The sequence below is a fragment of the Drosophila suzukii genome, chromosome 2L (genome assembly GCF_043229965.1).
Source record: "Drosophila suzukii chromosome 2L, CBGP_Dsuzu_IsoJpt1.0, whole genome shotgun sequence".
Classification (NCBI taxonomy): domain Eukaryota; kingdom Metazoa; phylum Arthropoda; class Insecta; order Diptera; family Drosophilidae; genus Drosophila; species Drosophila suzukii.
Window position 1 is genome coordinate 5194088 of NC_092080.1, and position 16424 is coordinate 5210511.

At 36.6% G+C, this 16424-nt stretch overlaps 2 protein-coding genes across 2 annotated transcripts in view; one reads left to right on the forward strand and one right to left on the reverse strand.

Moving 5' to 3' along the window:
- LOC108020906 (protein toll) overlaps positions 1-16424 on the reverse strand; it is a 60254-nt gene that overhangs the window by 42109 nt on the left and 1721 nt on the right. The gene's annotated exons all lie outside the window — the stretch shown is intronic.
- On the forward strand, positions 14794-16333 carry Idgf1 (Imaginal disc growth factor 1). The gene is made up of 2 exons (XM_070994712.1): positions 14794-15505; positions 15585-16333. The coding sequence occupies exons 1-2, from the start codon at positions 14848-14850 to the stop codon at positions 16241-16243; spliced, it is 1317 nt and encodes a 438-aa protein (XP_070850813.1). The 5' UTR covers positions 14794-14847; the 3' UTR covers positions 16244-16333.

Below are 16424 nucleotides of genomic sequence, written 5' to 3' on the forward strand. Positions count from 1 at the left end.
AACCGCCATAAATCTGCAGCTCGGTTGAAACATTTTCCTTTTTATTAATTTACCACAGGAGGTTGGGCCGTCGACAAAAGGTTAAAGTTAATGTGTGGGAAGCTTTCTTTTACTACCTAAAATCAGTCTAGAATTCTATTAGGGATTCTTGGAAGACAAAGTGAAATATTCATTATGGCGTGGCGAAATTGTAAAATAGGTGAAAATGAGCTCGTTGAAGTGAAGGATTCCTAGTATTGTAAATAATGTTGTTTGGTTATAACTATTTACCAATACATATAAATATTAAAAACCAAATTGGCTTAAGCTAAAATTAAAATTCTAACTATATACCCTTAAAACTATACAGTTCTTTCTTTTTCACGCCATTTTTAAGGTCTCCTTATATTTAATAACTCATCTAGTTATTGGATTAGAGATGTATAGCTGATTCCCTTTGTTTTAAAAAAATTCCCTTTTGTTATAAATTCCCTTTTGTTATAAAAGTATACAAATAAATATTAATATTATTACCTAAATTGATGTTAAATAAATCCCCTTAAAATAAGATTATTTTCGTTAAGCTCCGCAAATGTAATCCCGAAAAATAAAGAGTTTTTCCCATATTTTCCCACCATTTTCGGGTCTCCTAACTTCTGATAACTCATCAGCAATGAGTAATAACTTATAATTGGTCGGATTAGCCCCTTGGAATACCCAGAACATATATCCCGGTTGAATTCCATTCGAATTTTGCGGTTGTGCCCATTTGAGTTCACGTTGATGATGATGATGATGATGCCGCCCATTGGTCAGCTCGTTGCAATTTCGCCAACCAATTCCGTGGCCCCGGGATCGTCCCCTTTTTCCCCCGAGTACCACACCGAAAACTGGCTGAAAAACCCCCACTATATCATCCCGTTCCCGTTCCCGTTCTCCACTCACCGGCCATTTGTCGAAAGCAATATTTTCTGCATGCAAACCAAAAAATTAGCATATAAATGCGAAAACGCATTCAAACTAACAACGACCGAAAGGAGGAGCGAAATGCAGGACGCGGATATTGCTGTGGACTGAGAACTGGGACTGCAAATGGAGCTGTAGCTTCGGTTTCAGTTTCGGGGGGTTTCGTGAGATTTCGGGAGGTTCCGGGGGCTATGATGGTACATATATATGGGCAGGGGTACGCGGAGCAATCCTGGCCATGCGGAGGCTTCATTTGCAGTGAAATAAATAAAGACGGAAAAAAACCAGGAAATTTCCAGTGCGAAACGCGCCATCGAAAATGTACGAAAAAGTAATTAACTTGTGGGGCTGGGCCAGCTGAAAGGGGTTTTTGGAGGTTCCGGGGGTACCGACGAATGCAAATTTGGCCAAATGCACAATGCACTTTCAGCTAATGGCGGACATTGTCGACGTCACCGTGGCTGGCCAATGGAGAACAGTGGTTTAAATATAAAATATATTTAATAAATAAAATGAATTTTCGGCTAATAATAAAATAAGATAAATACATAGAGTTCCTGTTAAAATGATTTATTTGCTAAAATAAGTACATTGAAAATTCCTGTATGGGTTCCTTAATAAAATATTTATTAGAGATATGAAAATAAAAGGAACTCTACAAAATCATAAAAGCTCAATAAACATTTTTTTAGTGATATGACAACTTTGCTGTAACCTAACAAAGTCATACAATTTAAATAAAAATCGATTAAAAACATCTGAAATAAAGTTAAGGATCATTATTTCTACCTCATGGTAAACTAAAAAAGTGCTTAGACATACAAAAATTATCAAAAATTAGAATTTCAAAGCTACTTTTATTTTAATACGAGGTTGAGTAAATGTCCCTAAGCTTGAATTACACATTCATAAAATAAGCATAATAAAATAAAGACTAAGTTCCATTATCTCGTCTTAATAGTAAACTAAAAAAAGCAAACATAACCTTTTAAAAACTAGGATCTTAAACCTACTTTTAGTCTAACATGCGGATGAGAAAAGGGGTCTATGCTTTCATATTTTTTGTAAAATTTTAGACCACTGTTTTGCGACGGCCATTGCCGGCACAGACACACTTACACTCGGCACACTCGCACACCCAGCTCAATTGCATGCAGACCCGGCCACGCCTCCCACTCGGCCCACTCGGGAGGCCTTCCCTCCCCCTTTCCCCCGGAAACTAGCCACCCCACTAGCACCCCACCTCCCTCAACACCCCCTCCCCTGCACCACAGACACCGCATGGCCGACAAAATAATATCATTTGACGATCAAAGTAATTATTTTGCTTTGGTCTACAGCATAATTGCGGGTTCTACTACGACTGCGGGGTTGGCCAAGGGTTAAGGCTCGTGGGGGGAGGGAAAGGGGGTGGACGAGGGGCCTAAGGGGGGCCGGGGGGGCGGTAGAGGAGGAGCGGGCATTGGACATCCCATGGCCGTCGCTTTGGTTGGCTGATTGCCCGCCCAAATGTACAGTGGTTCCCAGATCATGATCTTGACCATTTCATATATTTAAATTATCTTTCAGGGATTGAAAAAAAAGAAAATAATCAAAAATGTAGTACCTATTTCAAAGTTGTATCTATATTTTAAGATCAATTAAGCAATTGATGTTCAATAAAAAATATAACTCTATATTTTAGTTAACACTAATATATTTTTCTATAATACTATGGGTTGTTATGTAATGAAAAGATAGATAGATTTTGAATCCTGGCATAAAAAATATATTTCCAAAGTATTTATACAGTTTTCAAATATTATTTTTATATTTATAATATATAATATTTAATAATATAATAATTTAATTATAGTTAATAATTTTTTTTTTGCTTGGGTACCTTGGATACTTTTTAAAACGTAATATAGTGGTTTCTTTGCAAGGCAGTTAATCGTTTTCTCGAGTGCCCGTTAACACATTTCTGCCAGCTAAGGAAATATGATTATCTCGATCGTTTTTTGTTGTAATTACTTTATGTTTCTGAGAATATCTTAACAATTTCTTTGACTTCTAAACCATAGTAACAAATAGTTCCCGAACCACTGTGCCCTGTGAAATAGTCGTAGTTCAACCGGTTGGTACTTGCTACTGACGGCCCTCCGCCCAGTGATGTTTGCCTTTTTGCACATGGTTGACATTTTCCCCAACGCCATTTTGGCCATGTTGGCACAGGGCTGGGCAATGTTTTATGGCCAGGAAAAAGGGAAAATTTTTTGGGCCCAGGCTGTGGAGTGAGTGGGCCTGCACTTTTCCGAATAAAATGTCGCGCACTCGCTCTTTTGCGGGCCAAGCCGATGCAGAAAATATGCAAATGCATGCAACAATTTCCCCCGGCCAGACGCCATTTTGTGGCATCAACTTTTGTGCGCCGACCGAACACGAGAAACCCAAATAAATTTATGTCATTGCTCGAAACAGAAAAGGAGGAAAAACGGCAACGAACCAGAAGCGAAATTGCGAAAATTTTCAAATTGCATGCCAAGCGGAACTCACGAAAATTGAGCTGAATTTTTACTTAATATTTTCACCATAAATATACAGAGTTTTAAATGTGTGTAGGGGAATATATTTGTAAGTGATGCACATGGCGAAACCATAAAATTATTATAAAAATCATTTTTAAATCACAAACCAATCGAAATTATATTTTTAGCATTCCAAGTAATTTTTAAAACATTTTTTCAATAATAATATTTGTGATATGTCTCATAAAATATATTTCAATGTTATGGGTTTTTCTCAATGTGGTAACATCGCCTGTTTCCTAATTACAGTTAAAAGCTCTCCCTCTTCGTGGCCATTAAAAAGTTAGTCGAAAAGTTTTCCTTTTTGGCCAATTGTTGGCAAAGTGCTGAATTTTGGGTTCTTTTCAAAGCGTAGGGAAAATGTTCAACCATAGAAAATATATAGTAAATATCTGCACTTCTCTCTCACTCATAAGCCACAAAAACTAAATCGAAACTTCAAACTACTACAGTCGAGCAAAAAGTAAAAAAAGGGGAAAAAAATTAATCAAAATGCAAAATGCGGAGCTGCGGATGCAGGAGCAGGAAATATGGCCCCGGGCCATACCGCCAAACTGCATTCCAAATCAACAACAGAAGCTAACACAACATGCATCAAGCCCATCAACATCCCCATCAGCAGAGGCAACAACAACCCGACTCAAACTCCAACTCCGACTCCGACTCCCGACCAGGCCAACAGCCAAACGGCCAACAAAGTAGCAGCCGAAAATGGACGAAGGTGGCAGCGAACTAACCTGATCTATGCCCAAGACTTGGCCAACTATTCCTTACAGAGAGAAAAATTAATAGCGCAAATACTCAAGAGGTACTACAACAAAAATGAATTCTATATTTATAAAACGTTTCGATTTTTTAAAATTGTAATGTGATCTATAAATCCAAATATATATTTATCTTGAAAACCTGTTATTTAAATATTATGTTATCATCTTTTAAGCTTCTAGTATTATCAGGATATCTAAATGTTAGCATAAGTAAAATTAAAAAAAAAGGTTAACTATAGAAAGCTACCTAATACTATATTTTATACTATTTATACATATACGTTATGCTATTATTTTCTATTACCGTATTGAAATTTATAATCTTTTTATAAATCTATATTTCATAGTAACTAGTAATAAAAAATCAAATATGATTTAATGTGGCATAAGACACGTTTAAACATGTTATCTTGAAAACCTAATATTTAAATAACGGGCTATCGTTTTTTATCAGTTTCCAGTATTACCAAAACAACCCATACTAACCATTTATAAAATATAAAAAAATATTTAATGTATTAAAAGCCATTTCATAAATGGTAATGATCATAAATACTATTATCGTGAAAGAATTGATAATGAAAGTCTGATATAACATCTATATTTTAAAGATGATTATTATAATTTAATTATAAATCTCATTAGTTGGTGAAGCGTTAGATAAGATAATTATTAAGATTTAATTAGAAATTCTATTAGTTGATAAAGTTTTTTAGAAGCCATAATCAAGTGCCATACCTTTAGAACATAAGCCATTTAAAAGTAATTTTGGAATGGTATAAAACCAAGTAGAGATATTTTTCCGTGTATTGCAGACAGATAGGCAGGCGAACTATTATGAAGAGAAGACCCGACACTTATTACTCACCCAACCACTCTGGCAGTTCGTAATGAACTTGGGGCATTTGATTGACTCGAGGACTGAAAGACCTAAACTCTTGCAGACTCGAAAAGCCGCACAAGCAACAGCAACTCTCGCGATTCGCGACTTCGCCATATTTGCTATGAAAAATCGCAGTCTGACGTTGGTGTGGAGGCAATGAATGAATGATGAATGCCAGTTATAGACGGATCGTATCGGATCGGGGGAATTATGGGGGAAGTTGGAAACATGGAAGCCGGCAGTCGCAGTTGCAGGCCGCAGAGCACCATCTAAATGTGAATTTTATGCATTTTATACAAGACGAAAATGGAGACGCGACACAGTGGTGCAACTGGGCAGTTTGTTAATGGCGGAAATTAAGGATCGGATGGTGAAAAATGGTCGATAAAACTATTTAATTTTTAATTATGGCTATTAAAAATTGAGTGTTCATAATTTTAGTGGCCAGTAAAGTTGAAACAAGGAATGCGGAAGCTAATAAAAGGCTGCCTTATATTAGATTACTTCGATGGATTTATTATTTATTGATGATCTTTGTATCCTAGAAATATTTTTTATTAAATATAGGAGAGGTATTTATAATTAAATAAAAATTAATCATAAAAAATAAAAGTTTCTTAAAACATTAGATGTCACACAGGTTTATGAAGACTATTTATAAATATATGTGTTTTGGTTTTTTTAATGTATCATAAAACAAAAACTTGAGAATCAAAACATTCTAATCAAATCAAAAAGAATTATAAGTCCATTCATTTAAATGTTATAAGCTTACTAAATACTCCTCTAAAAGATGACAAAATGTAGGAGATGTTTTTAGATATTTTCATGTTCTTTAGATATTTTCAGATAATTTCAAGGAATGCTAAAATTGATCTATATTTTTAAATAAAAGATACAGAAATATATTATTTCCACTGTGCCAAGACAGAGGTGAGGATGTGGCCCGACTTGCGCAACATGTAATCCTTGATACGGCATGGCGGTATATATACCCGATATATATACGCCACATCAATATCTATACATATAAATGTGAATACATATAATATAAAAAGTGCTTTAGGCGCGGCACAGCTTTTTCAGCAGCAGAAGCAGCGGCAGATGGCAGCTGAAAGATGCAAAGATACAAAGATACACGAAGGCAACGGAGTTTCAGAATGAGGATGATGACGCAGTCCTTGAGCAGGGGCGTTGTGGGCAGGGAGTAAGGGGGTTCAAACCAAGGTGCAGACATTGCGCATAATTTCGCGTACGTTTTGTGAATTTGTAATTTCGAAATTATTATTGCCCAGGCGGCGGAAACGGAGGACGAGGTGAGACAAGGAGCTCCATGTGAGCCATGTTCTCGTCTTCTTGGCCATCTCCATCTCCATTTCCATCTCCTCTTCTCATTGCCGTTCTGGTTGGAACAAATTGAGTCTGATTGGAAGTTTCTGCCAAGTTTGGCCATGGCTTTCAGCTCTTTTCGATTTGATTCGCTGCAGAAAAAAGACATTAGCGAGCCGGGGGAAAACAGGAATCTCGAAGGCGTTTCCCGGTTTATGGAATTGGAAATTTCAACGCATATATGTATGTACATATATATTTCTGAAAGGTGAGAGCCCAACAACCCACACACAAACACACTCTATTTCGGTGCCCTTTCACCGCATTTTCCTCGGGAAAACTCATTCTCCGCAAACAAAATGAGCCATCCATTAGGCGAGCTTTTGACCAATTTTTAAACGACGCGCTTGCGGTTATTTACACATGAGTGCACTAAAAAAAATAAAACTCGAATTTAAAAATATATTTTATTTTAAGAAAAATTAAAGTAAAAGAAAATTACATATAATAATAAAAATAAACTTTAAAGAATATTATTCCTAAAGGGATAAGTAGACTAAGAAAAATAACTGACTGACTAAAGGGTGATTTCACAATGTCAAGTTAAGGTCTTGTCAAGCCGAATTTAACACTGAATCTTCTTATAAAAGACTAAAGATTTTTCGTTAGTAAAATAAACATCACATCGAAAAAACATATTTGTATTTCAAATTTTCACTTCTTTCTAAAAGATACTAGAACCTTAACATGCCGTTGAGAAACAGGCCCCTAGAAAACATATTAAAGAATCCCATTTCCACTTGGGAAATGCCTAAAAGGTATTTAAAATTCATTACAAAATTACCCCAAATTTTTTTGCCCTGTAAATATATCTACGGACATCATAAATATATGAAAAAAATTATATCCGCAGCTCATCCCCAGCGCAACTGAACCGAACTGAACTCTCAACTGTTTACTCATGTAAATAATTAAGCAAAATAATGGCGCAACAACAGCAACAACGACGAAGGACCTTCGTTATGCGGCAGTGATTTTTCACACACACACAACCAGATGTGTGTGTGCCAACAAAAAGACAAAGTGACGTTCAGGTTCATTGTTGTGGGTCCTTTTTTTGGTCCTTAGCACGCGCTGCCCGCAACTCTTTTATATGTATAATATACACAAACGTATATCCCCCGATCCACATCCTTGCGTGTCTGGCGTGTGAAAAAAACGGTCAGCTTTATTTTTCATATTGTTAAGCAGACACTCACACACAAAGGACACCTCACGCAGCCTCATGCATTTTTTAACAAATTTATTGGGCGTAAAAAATGATATTTAATTGTGTGTTTGGAATTGTTTTCCGCGCTGGAGGTTACAAAAGACCCGGATTAAGGGAAAAATGCGGCAAATAAAGGAGTGATAAAGCTTTCAGCAGATTCGGGGGGAAAATGTTTTAACAAATGTGTTGCCAGGTAATCCTCAAATTTCTAAGGACCGATTTCCCTTTAGAAGGTTCTAGTTTGTCATCTGTTAGAGAAAGTTAACTGGAGGATGCGTAAGTTTGTTTCCCCAATGTGATGTTAAATTTAGAAAGTCGAATAAATATTTGAAAAGCTAAACATACCTAAGTAAAGTCTTTTAAAATTATATTTAACTTTGTTAATACTAAAAGGTAATCTCCAAAATTCTACGGGCCGATTTCCCAATATAGTGTTAAGGGTTAATTTTTTTTGCTGTCAGAAATAGTTAATATAAGGTTATACTGTTAGGAGCCATAAATTCGTTTCCTCAATTCGATGTTAACTTTAGAATGACAAATAAATAGTAAATTAAATACTAAAGAGTACTTAGTCAAGGCTAATAAAATTAAATTTAACTTTGTTAATACTAAAAGATATTCTCCAAAATTTTAAGTGCCTATTTTTAAATGTAGTGTTGTGCCTTAGTTTTTTTATCTGTCAGAAAAAGTTAATATGAGGTTATAGGAGAAATAAATTCGTTTTCTCAATGTGATAATAACTTTACAAAGACGAATAAATATTTAAAATTCTAAAAAAATACTTTGTAAAGACCATTTAAATTATGTTTAGCTTTGTGTTTGTATTTTTTTTTATATTTTTCCTTTAAAAAAGTCTAGCATTAAGGATAAATAATTTGATAATTTGGTATCCTCTCCATTTAAGGACAAATAACTATTTTAAGCACAACCCATTTTCAAATAGTTAGACCTTAAACGCGCCTAATTGGTCCTGAAAGCTGGGCTGGAAAATTACCTCTTAAGCTCTTAAAGTCTTGAAAGAAGTCTCAGCCGAGGAATTTGCCATTTCCACCACTTTGGCTATAACGAATGAACCAAAACCACCCGAAAACAAAAACCGAGCCGAGGCTAAGCAAAACCACTTTTGTCTTCCTCCCCAAACGGCGACCGCAGAAAAGTGCGGCCAAGTCGTCTTGACTCCTATTTACCTTGGCGCAAATAACATTTGCCAGGCTAAAAAGTAAAATTGTAAATGAATTATTGGATCCATTAGCAAAATCCATTTACACAAATTTAATGCAAAAGCAGCTCTTCCCATTCCCTTTGGATAAAGAAAAACTTTACACACTTCGTTGAACTTTCTGGCAGTCGAAAGGCTGAAGGAGATTTAGGCTTTGGCCCGGGAAATAAAAGGGTTGAGGTGGGAACAAGAGCTTAGCAATTAAAAAATAAGCAAAGCTAAGAAAAACATTTCTAGAATTAAGCATAATGCGCAAAAAGGGGTTGTGATTCCTCAGGTTGTCCCAGAATTTCCATTTCCCCAACGAAATCGAACGATTTGCATAGGAAAATAGACAAATGTGGATGGTTTGTGAATTTGGCCTGCAGCTCGGAAAAACTCCAGACTTGAAAGATGGGTCCTGTAACAATATTATTTTAACTTTACCCTTAAGTAGAAGTTTTCGTAATTTTTGGGGTTTCTCTAAACCCATTCGAAAAGTAGACAATCTATAAATTGCGTAGACAGTTCTGTTTTATAACATTAGCCATTGGTTTATGTTATTAATGCATTGTTTGTGATCAAAGGCAATAAAAAAATTGCTAACGCAGTTTATGTAACAATAACAAAAGCCGCAAAATTTATTTACTTGTTTTTTTGCTTACCCACTTGCTTTTCAATTTATTTACAAACCACTTAATTTGTTTTTATTTAATCAGATTCTGTTTTAATTACATTCTATATGCTGCGTTAAGTCCGAAATTAAAAATGCATACGCTTCGATTTCAGATTTTCATTTTCCCCTTTTTTTTTAACCAATTCCCCATCAATATTTATTGGAGTGTCCACATGGCTCTCTGGGTTTTTTAATGCAATTACGGACAATGCAAACAATTGCTTTTTATGGACTTATAAACCATTTTTATGACCAACTTGTCTGTCTCTGCTTTCTCCCTCTCAGATGAGATTTATGTTCTGCTTTATATGTTTTTATTTATATTAACTCTTTTTTTGGTTGTTGGTAGTGTGCATTAAGTGGCATTAATTATTATTTATGACATTGTTTTTGTCATTCGATTTTTATGGTATTTTTCAATGAATTAATGCCGCAATGACTTTCTTTTGTTTTAAGCGGGGTTTCATTAGAAAATGTGAAATTAATTAGTGACTATTTGAGATTGAATGTGGATAAAAACTGGAAGCATTTCGAATTAAAAAAAAATTGGCATTCAAACCGGGGATATTTTTGTTTATCCCAAGATTTTTTGGCCTAAAGTACCGTACTATACTTCGAAAAATCTTACCCCTCGCTCAACTACACAGAGAAAATTTATAATTATATTATGATTCTTTTCTTAAATTTCTGTTTCAATTCTATATAAATAGAGGATGTATTAAAATGACAAGTTCGTTATCTGGTTTTTTGATGTAATTTTTTGTTTCGGAGAATTTATAATATTGCATTCTTGTTCTTACTCAGAGTAATACTGCTTTCTCGTTTTTACCCTGAGTAATTTTAAGCGTCATCTCGCTCTTTTCTCTCTTTTTTGATTTGAGAGAACTTTTAAAGAGAAGGATTTTGGAAAATACTATTCTTGATATCAAATTTACATTATCCAGTGGTGAAATTCTTTATTTTCACTAGGAAATTCAAGTAATACTATTCTTATTATGAAATTTACATTATTTAATAGTGAAAATTTCTTATTTTCATTAGAAAATTCAAGGAATACCACTTCTCAATATCAAGTTTACTTTATTCGATGGTAAAAATAATACGTAATAAATGTACCATGCCATTCTGAAACTGATTTTAAAGTGTTTTTTTTTTGTGGGCAAAAACTCGCATTGTGATTGACCACAAAGATTGGCGATATTGATTTACGGCAACAGTTAGCAGAAGGTGTGGGGCAAAATTGGCCAGAAATGAGGCTTAATGCTGAGCCAGGGCCAACTGTCGCCAGTCTGTATTCGCCACTAGGGTTTCCCTTCAGCTTCTGCTGACACTTGAGCACCGGGCACTGGGCTCCCCTGGTAAATCACACATGAGCCGGGCCAAGTGGTGAACCAAAAGCCAGGCCAATAAGCACTCAGTTAGCTGCAACTGGTAACTCGAGCCCACAAAAAGGAGTGGAAAATCAGGCAAAAGGGGAGAAGTTGGCCAAATCGACGCCAGAACAAATTGAGCAGAAAACCAGAAGGCGCCATCGAGGAGAGGAACTCGGTATGGTAACAATCCTTTTCGGGCCATCATGGTATTTTGACACTTGCCACTCAACGACAACAGTTATTTGGGCTTATAATGAATATGAGCAACACACCGAAGGTCATTCTGCTGCCCAAGAGAAGTCCTTCAAGGTCCTGTTGGGTTCTACTCTTTTTTTTTGGAATTTTTGTATTGGTGACATGTGGCGCCAAGTAGTCATCCGCAAAAACCAAAGCAATTTCCGGACCCGGCAACAAGCAGGAAACCCTAGCTGAAAGATAGATAAATTCCAGACTTACTTTGAGGCCCGGGCTCTAATGAAGACAGCTACAAAATGTCTTTACCTAATGAATGACAGTTCAGGGAATTGTCAGGGGGATTTCTGAACTGACTGACTTCCTGGAATGAAGCTCACACCCATCTGTGGACATGGATAGCCCAAGAAGCGCTCTTTGACTCATTAAAAAATTAGAATTCGGGGAGACCTTTGCTATATTCTTTAACAGCACTCTGCAAAAGCAAAGAAACTCTGAAATTTTTGCTTTAAAAAGAAGGATTTCGATTACAAATATTTTATTCCTCTGTAAAAGTAATCATAGAAAAAGTTATTTTGGAATTAAACTATAATTAATATTTTAAATATTATTTTAATTCTAAATCGGAAAATATTATCTTATGCTATCTTATAGATACAACTACAAGATAACAGAGGGTTTTATTATGAAGCTTTGCTACCATTTAAGATATACCTACCTAGGATTGTTTCAAAATATTTTTTTTGGAAATTAACTGTATATATAAGAAAAAATATGTATTGTAATTTTTAACAGTTCGTGTACCTTCCTGAAGTGTGTATCATATTCGCCCTTATCATTAGCTTAATTCCTTAGCTATTTTTTTCGCTTTATCCATTTCTTTTTTCGCTAAAATCAACAAGAATTTTTAATTTCATTTCACAAACGTCGCTTTGATACCTGCACGCCGCATTAACACCCCCAAATCCCCCAGACCAAAAACGCCTCCCCCAAAAAATACAAAAATCCAAGGCTCGACCCAGAATTTTCGACTGATGGACTGACTGACTGAATGACTGACTACTGCCCAGCCCTTGACTGATAATTTGATATGCCTCGGCCTGTTTATGCGGTGGGTTCATAAGGGCGATAATGGTATGGGGGCGCTTTAATTTTATTTGCACAAAAATGCGCGTCAATATTACCGAAAAAAAACATTTGGACAAGGCGACGTTGCCGCGTGTTGTTTTCTTTTTTCCTTCCATTTTTTTTCTTCACTCTGTGGCCAAAGCAAATAAAATTCATTATGAATTTCTAATTATACTGGCCGCCCAAAGGCAACCCTCAAAAAAAAAGCCAAAAGTTGCCTCAAAAAAGTTTACATTTTTCCAAGCGCCCTTTTTGGAAAATGTCAAGCCGCACATTTGACAATGATGAATTTCCTCTGTTGGCCAGCAACCCCCCCAAAATAAAAAAAAAGTGCCTTAGATAAACTGATTAGGCACATCAATTGGGCAAAGCACTCGTCTTTTCCTCTGGCCACCGAGGAAAACCTTCGCCTAATGGCAATTGTTTTGTGAAAATTGAATTTTCCTCTGTACTTCCGGGTATTGCATTGTCTGCCCGGTTACAAAAACTTTGGAAAAGCGTCGGCTGTCTAATTAGAAATATGAAATAAGGCAAATGTTTTGCGGTTTTCTGCACCTGCTGCCAGAGATAATGAGGCTGAAGGTGAGCCTGGGGGTGGCAGAGGTATTTGTTTAAATTATTATTGGACTTAATTATAGCCAAGTTGGGATCCAAAGAATGCGCAATAATGGAAACCAATTTCAAGTTTTTCTTCGAGAGGGAGGTGAATAAAGTCTTGAGTGGTGTTATACAAGTGCTTTCGATTATTTACAAAGGGGTTCTTAAAGGACTCAAATGGTATTGTATTGTAATGTACTTAATGTTGCTTTTAAAGAAGTATCAAAATTCTACAAAAGAATTTTTCTTAAACTTGTGGGATTCTTTAAAAATCCATTTGAATCATAACATTATCAATAATAATGTGTTTAAAAATGCAAATAAAATATATTATATATAAGAAAATAAACCATTTTTTACTAGCTTCCCCATTCTTATCCAAAACCATTAAAGTTTTATGGAACACTAAAATCAAAGTCGCATAGTAAAGCCTAAAAGTGTAATACAATCTGCCCATATAGCACATTAATTCACACATTAAGCTATTTGGCATTGATTTCTATTTGCCCAGCAATGATTGACTGATTGATGATATCGAAACCAGCCGAAATGAACACACACAAAATGACCCAAAAAGACCAAAGCAAATAGTTTTGTAGATGGAAATGGGGATTTGTGGCTAATAGACAGTGGACATGGGCTAAGGTTAGAAGTGGTTGGATGGGTTTTATCTGGGGCACAATGATATGCCATAGAAGGAGTGTGGGACAAACAATGAGATGATGATGAGCCGGGCCTCCGATATAAATCAAACAACAATGCGAGACACAGATACAGATATGGCTGCGGATAAAACTCACACACATTCAAGGACATTCGAGGATAATGCCGCCTCTCAGCACGAACACGCCTTTCAGCCCCGCCCCCCGATTTTCCATCCGATTTTCCGGGTTTTCATTGTCAACGCTAAGCAGCGTGTGAGGATTATTTCGCATTCTTCTGCAAGGACCCGCCACGTCCTTTTGTCTAATTGGTTGTGTCACATACGAGAGTACATCACACAGTACTTCGGTTCGGTTGGGATCATATCGTATCGCATCGTATCGGATCCATCCCCATCGCATTGTTGTGACTGTTGTCATTAGCCGTCCTGTCCCATTTCGACTTTTGCCCAGGGTACATCTTTCACTGCTTTGTTTGGGGTATTTAATGCTTCAATTGATTTCTGATTTAAGTGCCTCCCCGCGGATCCAAAAACAGCTGCCGAAGATTCGGCAGCCCAGCAGGTTGTCCTCCATTCGAGAGTCGGGTCTTACTTACGGATGCCACAGTTCTGGGTCTGGCTAATTGAAAGTCTTTCACCTTCATCAAGAGCCTAATGACGACGATGATGATGCGCAAATAGAAGTAAATCACGAAAAAATGTATGGAATTCAGAGCTCCGGGAATCAAAGATATTAAATTAATAAGAGTAAACCCATTTATGTCAAGTTTTATAGGAAGCGATTTTAATAAATAAATTAAAAATTTAAAAAGTACACCTCTCGATTTTAGGCTTCTTGGAAAGTTCAACACTTTATTTTTCATGACCTCCATAAGAAATAATATATTGTTATATATTTTTTTAACTATTATATGTTCGTTATATTTTCCCGTGTAAGATTCCGTTCTATCTAATTCTATGATTATCATAATTTAAACTAAGATCCGAGGCACTCACTAAAAACGTGAAATATATTCTCATAAAAAATACCCCCTAAAAGTTGAGTCATGACGATTCGTAAACAATCTTAGCTGACAAAAACACGCAATAACATTGGAAAATATTGACAGGAACTACGTAATACCTGAAAACCTGATAATGGCATCATCGGCAGAACTGTGAGATAAGCGAATTTTAGCAGCTGAACTTAAAAGCTTTTGATTGAGATTTCAGTTGCTAATTATCAGTCATAAAGTCAGGACGTATTCTGCGCGTAAAAATGAGATTTCATTTATTTTACTTGCTGGGTTTGCTCAGTGTGTCAAGTTTAACCCATGCTGGCAATCTGATCTGTTATTATGACTCGGCCTCGTATTTGCGCGAAGGTCTGGCCAGATTGCATACGAGCGATCTGGAATTGGCCATGCAATTTTGCAGCCACTTGGTTTACGGATACGCGGGACTGAAAGCGGGAACCCATGAGTTATTCAGCTTAAATGTGGACCTGGATATGTTCTATTACAAGGACATTACAGCCCTGCGTCAGAAGTTTCCTCAACTGAAAATTCTCCTCAGTGTGGGCGGAGATCATGATGTGGATTTGGCTCATCCCAATAAGTATATAGAGCTTCTGGAGGCGAATCGCACGGCCCAGCAGAATTTCATAGATAGCAGCATGATCTTGCTGAAAAGAAATGGTTTCGATGGCCTTGATCTGGCATTTCAGTTGCCTCGCAATAAGCCCAGAAAAGTACATGGATCTATTGGAACCTATTGGAAATCGTTTAAGAAACTTTTTACCGGTGACTTTATAGTGGATCCCCAGGCGGAAGAGCACAAGTCACAGTTCACCGATCTTGTGGGTAATCTCAAGACTGCTTTCCGATCTGCCAGTCTAATGCTTACTTTAACTGTCTTGCCCAATGTGAATTCCACTTGTGAGTATAAATCGGAAAAAATTTATTTAAAATGTTATTAAAGAAAATATTACTATATTTTAAATATAATATTTTTCAGGGTACTTTGATGTCCCCAAACTGCATCCCCAGTTCGATTATATTAACCTGGCTGCCTTTGACTTCCTCACCCCCTTGAGAAATCCCGAAGAGGCCGATTATACAGCTCCGATATTCTTCCTGGACGAACAGAATCGTCTGCCGCATTTGAATGTTGAATTCCAGGTTAATTACTGGTTGCAAAATCATTGTCCCGCACAGAAGTTAAACTTGGGTATAGCTAGTTATGGCAGGGCCTGGAAATTGACCAAGGATTCTGAACTGAGTGGATATCCAGTAGTTCACGAGACATTTGGAGCTGCTCCAGGAGGTCAGCAAATCAAGAGTTCCGAGGGTTTGCTAAGTTGGCCAGAGATTTGCGGCAAAATATCGCAGAATTCATCCGCCCTGTATCGAGGAGAACAGGCGCCCCTCCGCAAGGTCACAGATATTACCCAGAAATACGGAAATTACGCCCTCCGTCCGGCGGATGAGAATGGAGATTATGGTTTCTGGGTGAGCTTCGATGATCCGGATTTTGCTGGAATTAAGGCAGGATATGTCAGGGGCAAAGGACTTGGGGGCGTTGCCGTATTCGATTTGAGTTACGATGACTTCCGGGGTCTTTGCACTGGCATGAAGTTCCCCATTGTGCGATCCATAAAATACTTCATGGGCTAGAATATTCCTTGTTATCTCTAGTAGCTTAATATTTTGTTTCCAAATAAATGTAGGCTTGTTAAATAAAATCTAAATTTTTAACCATCGAAATTAATCAGTTTCTATATGTATGGTGATAAGGGGAATTAAAAATTTGACAATAGGGAAACATCAGAGAAACATAAAAATCATTCACAAAAAA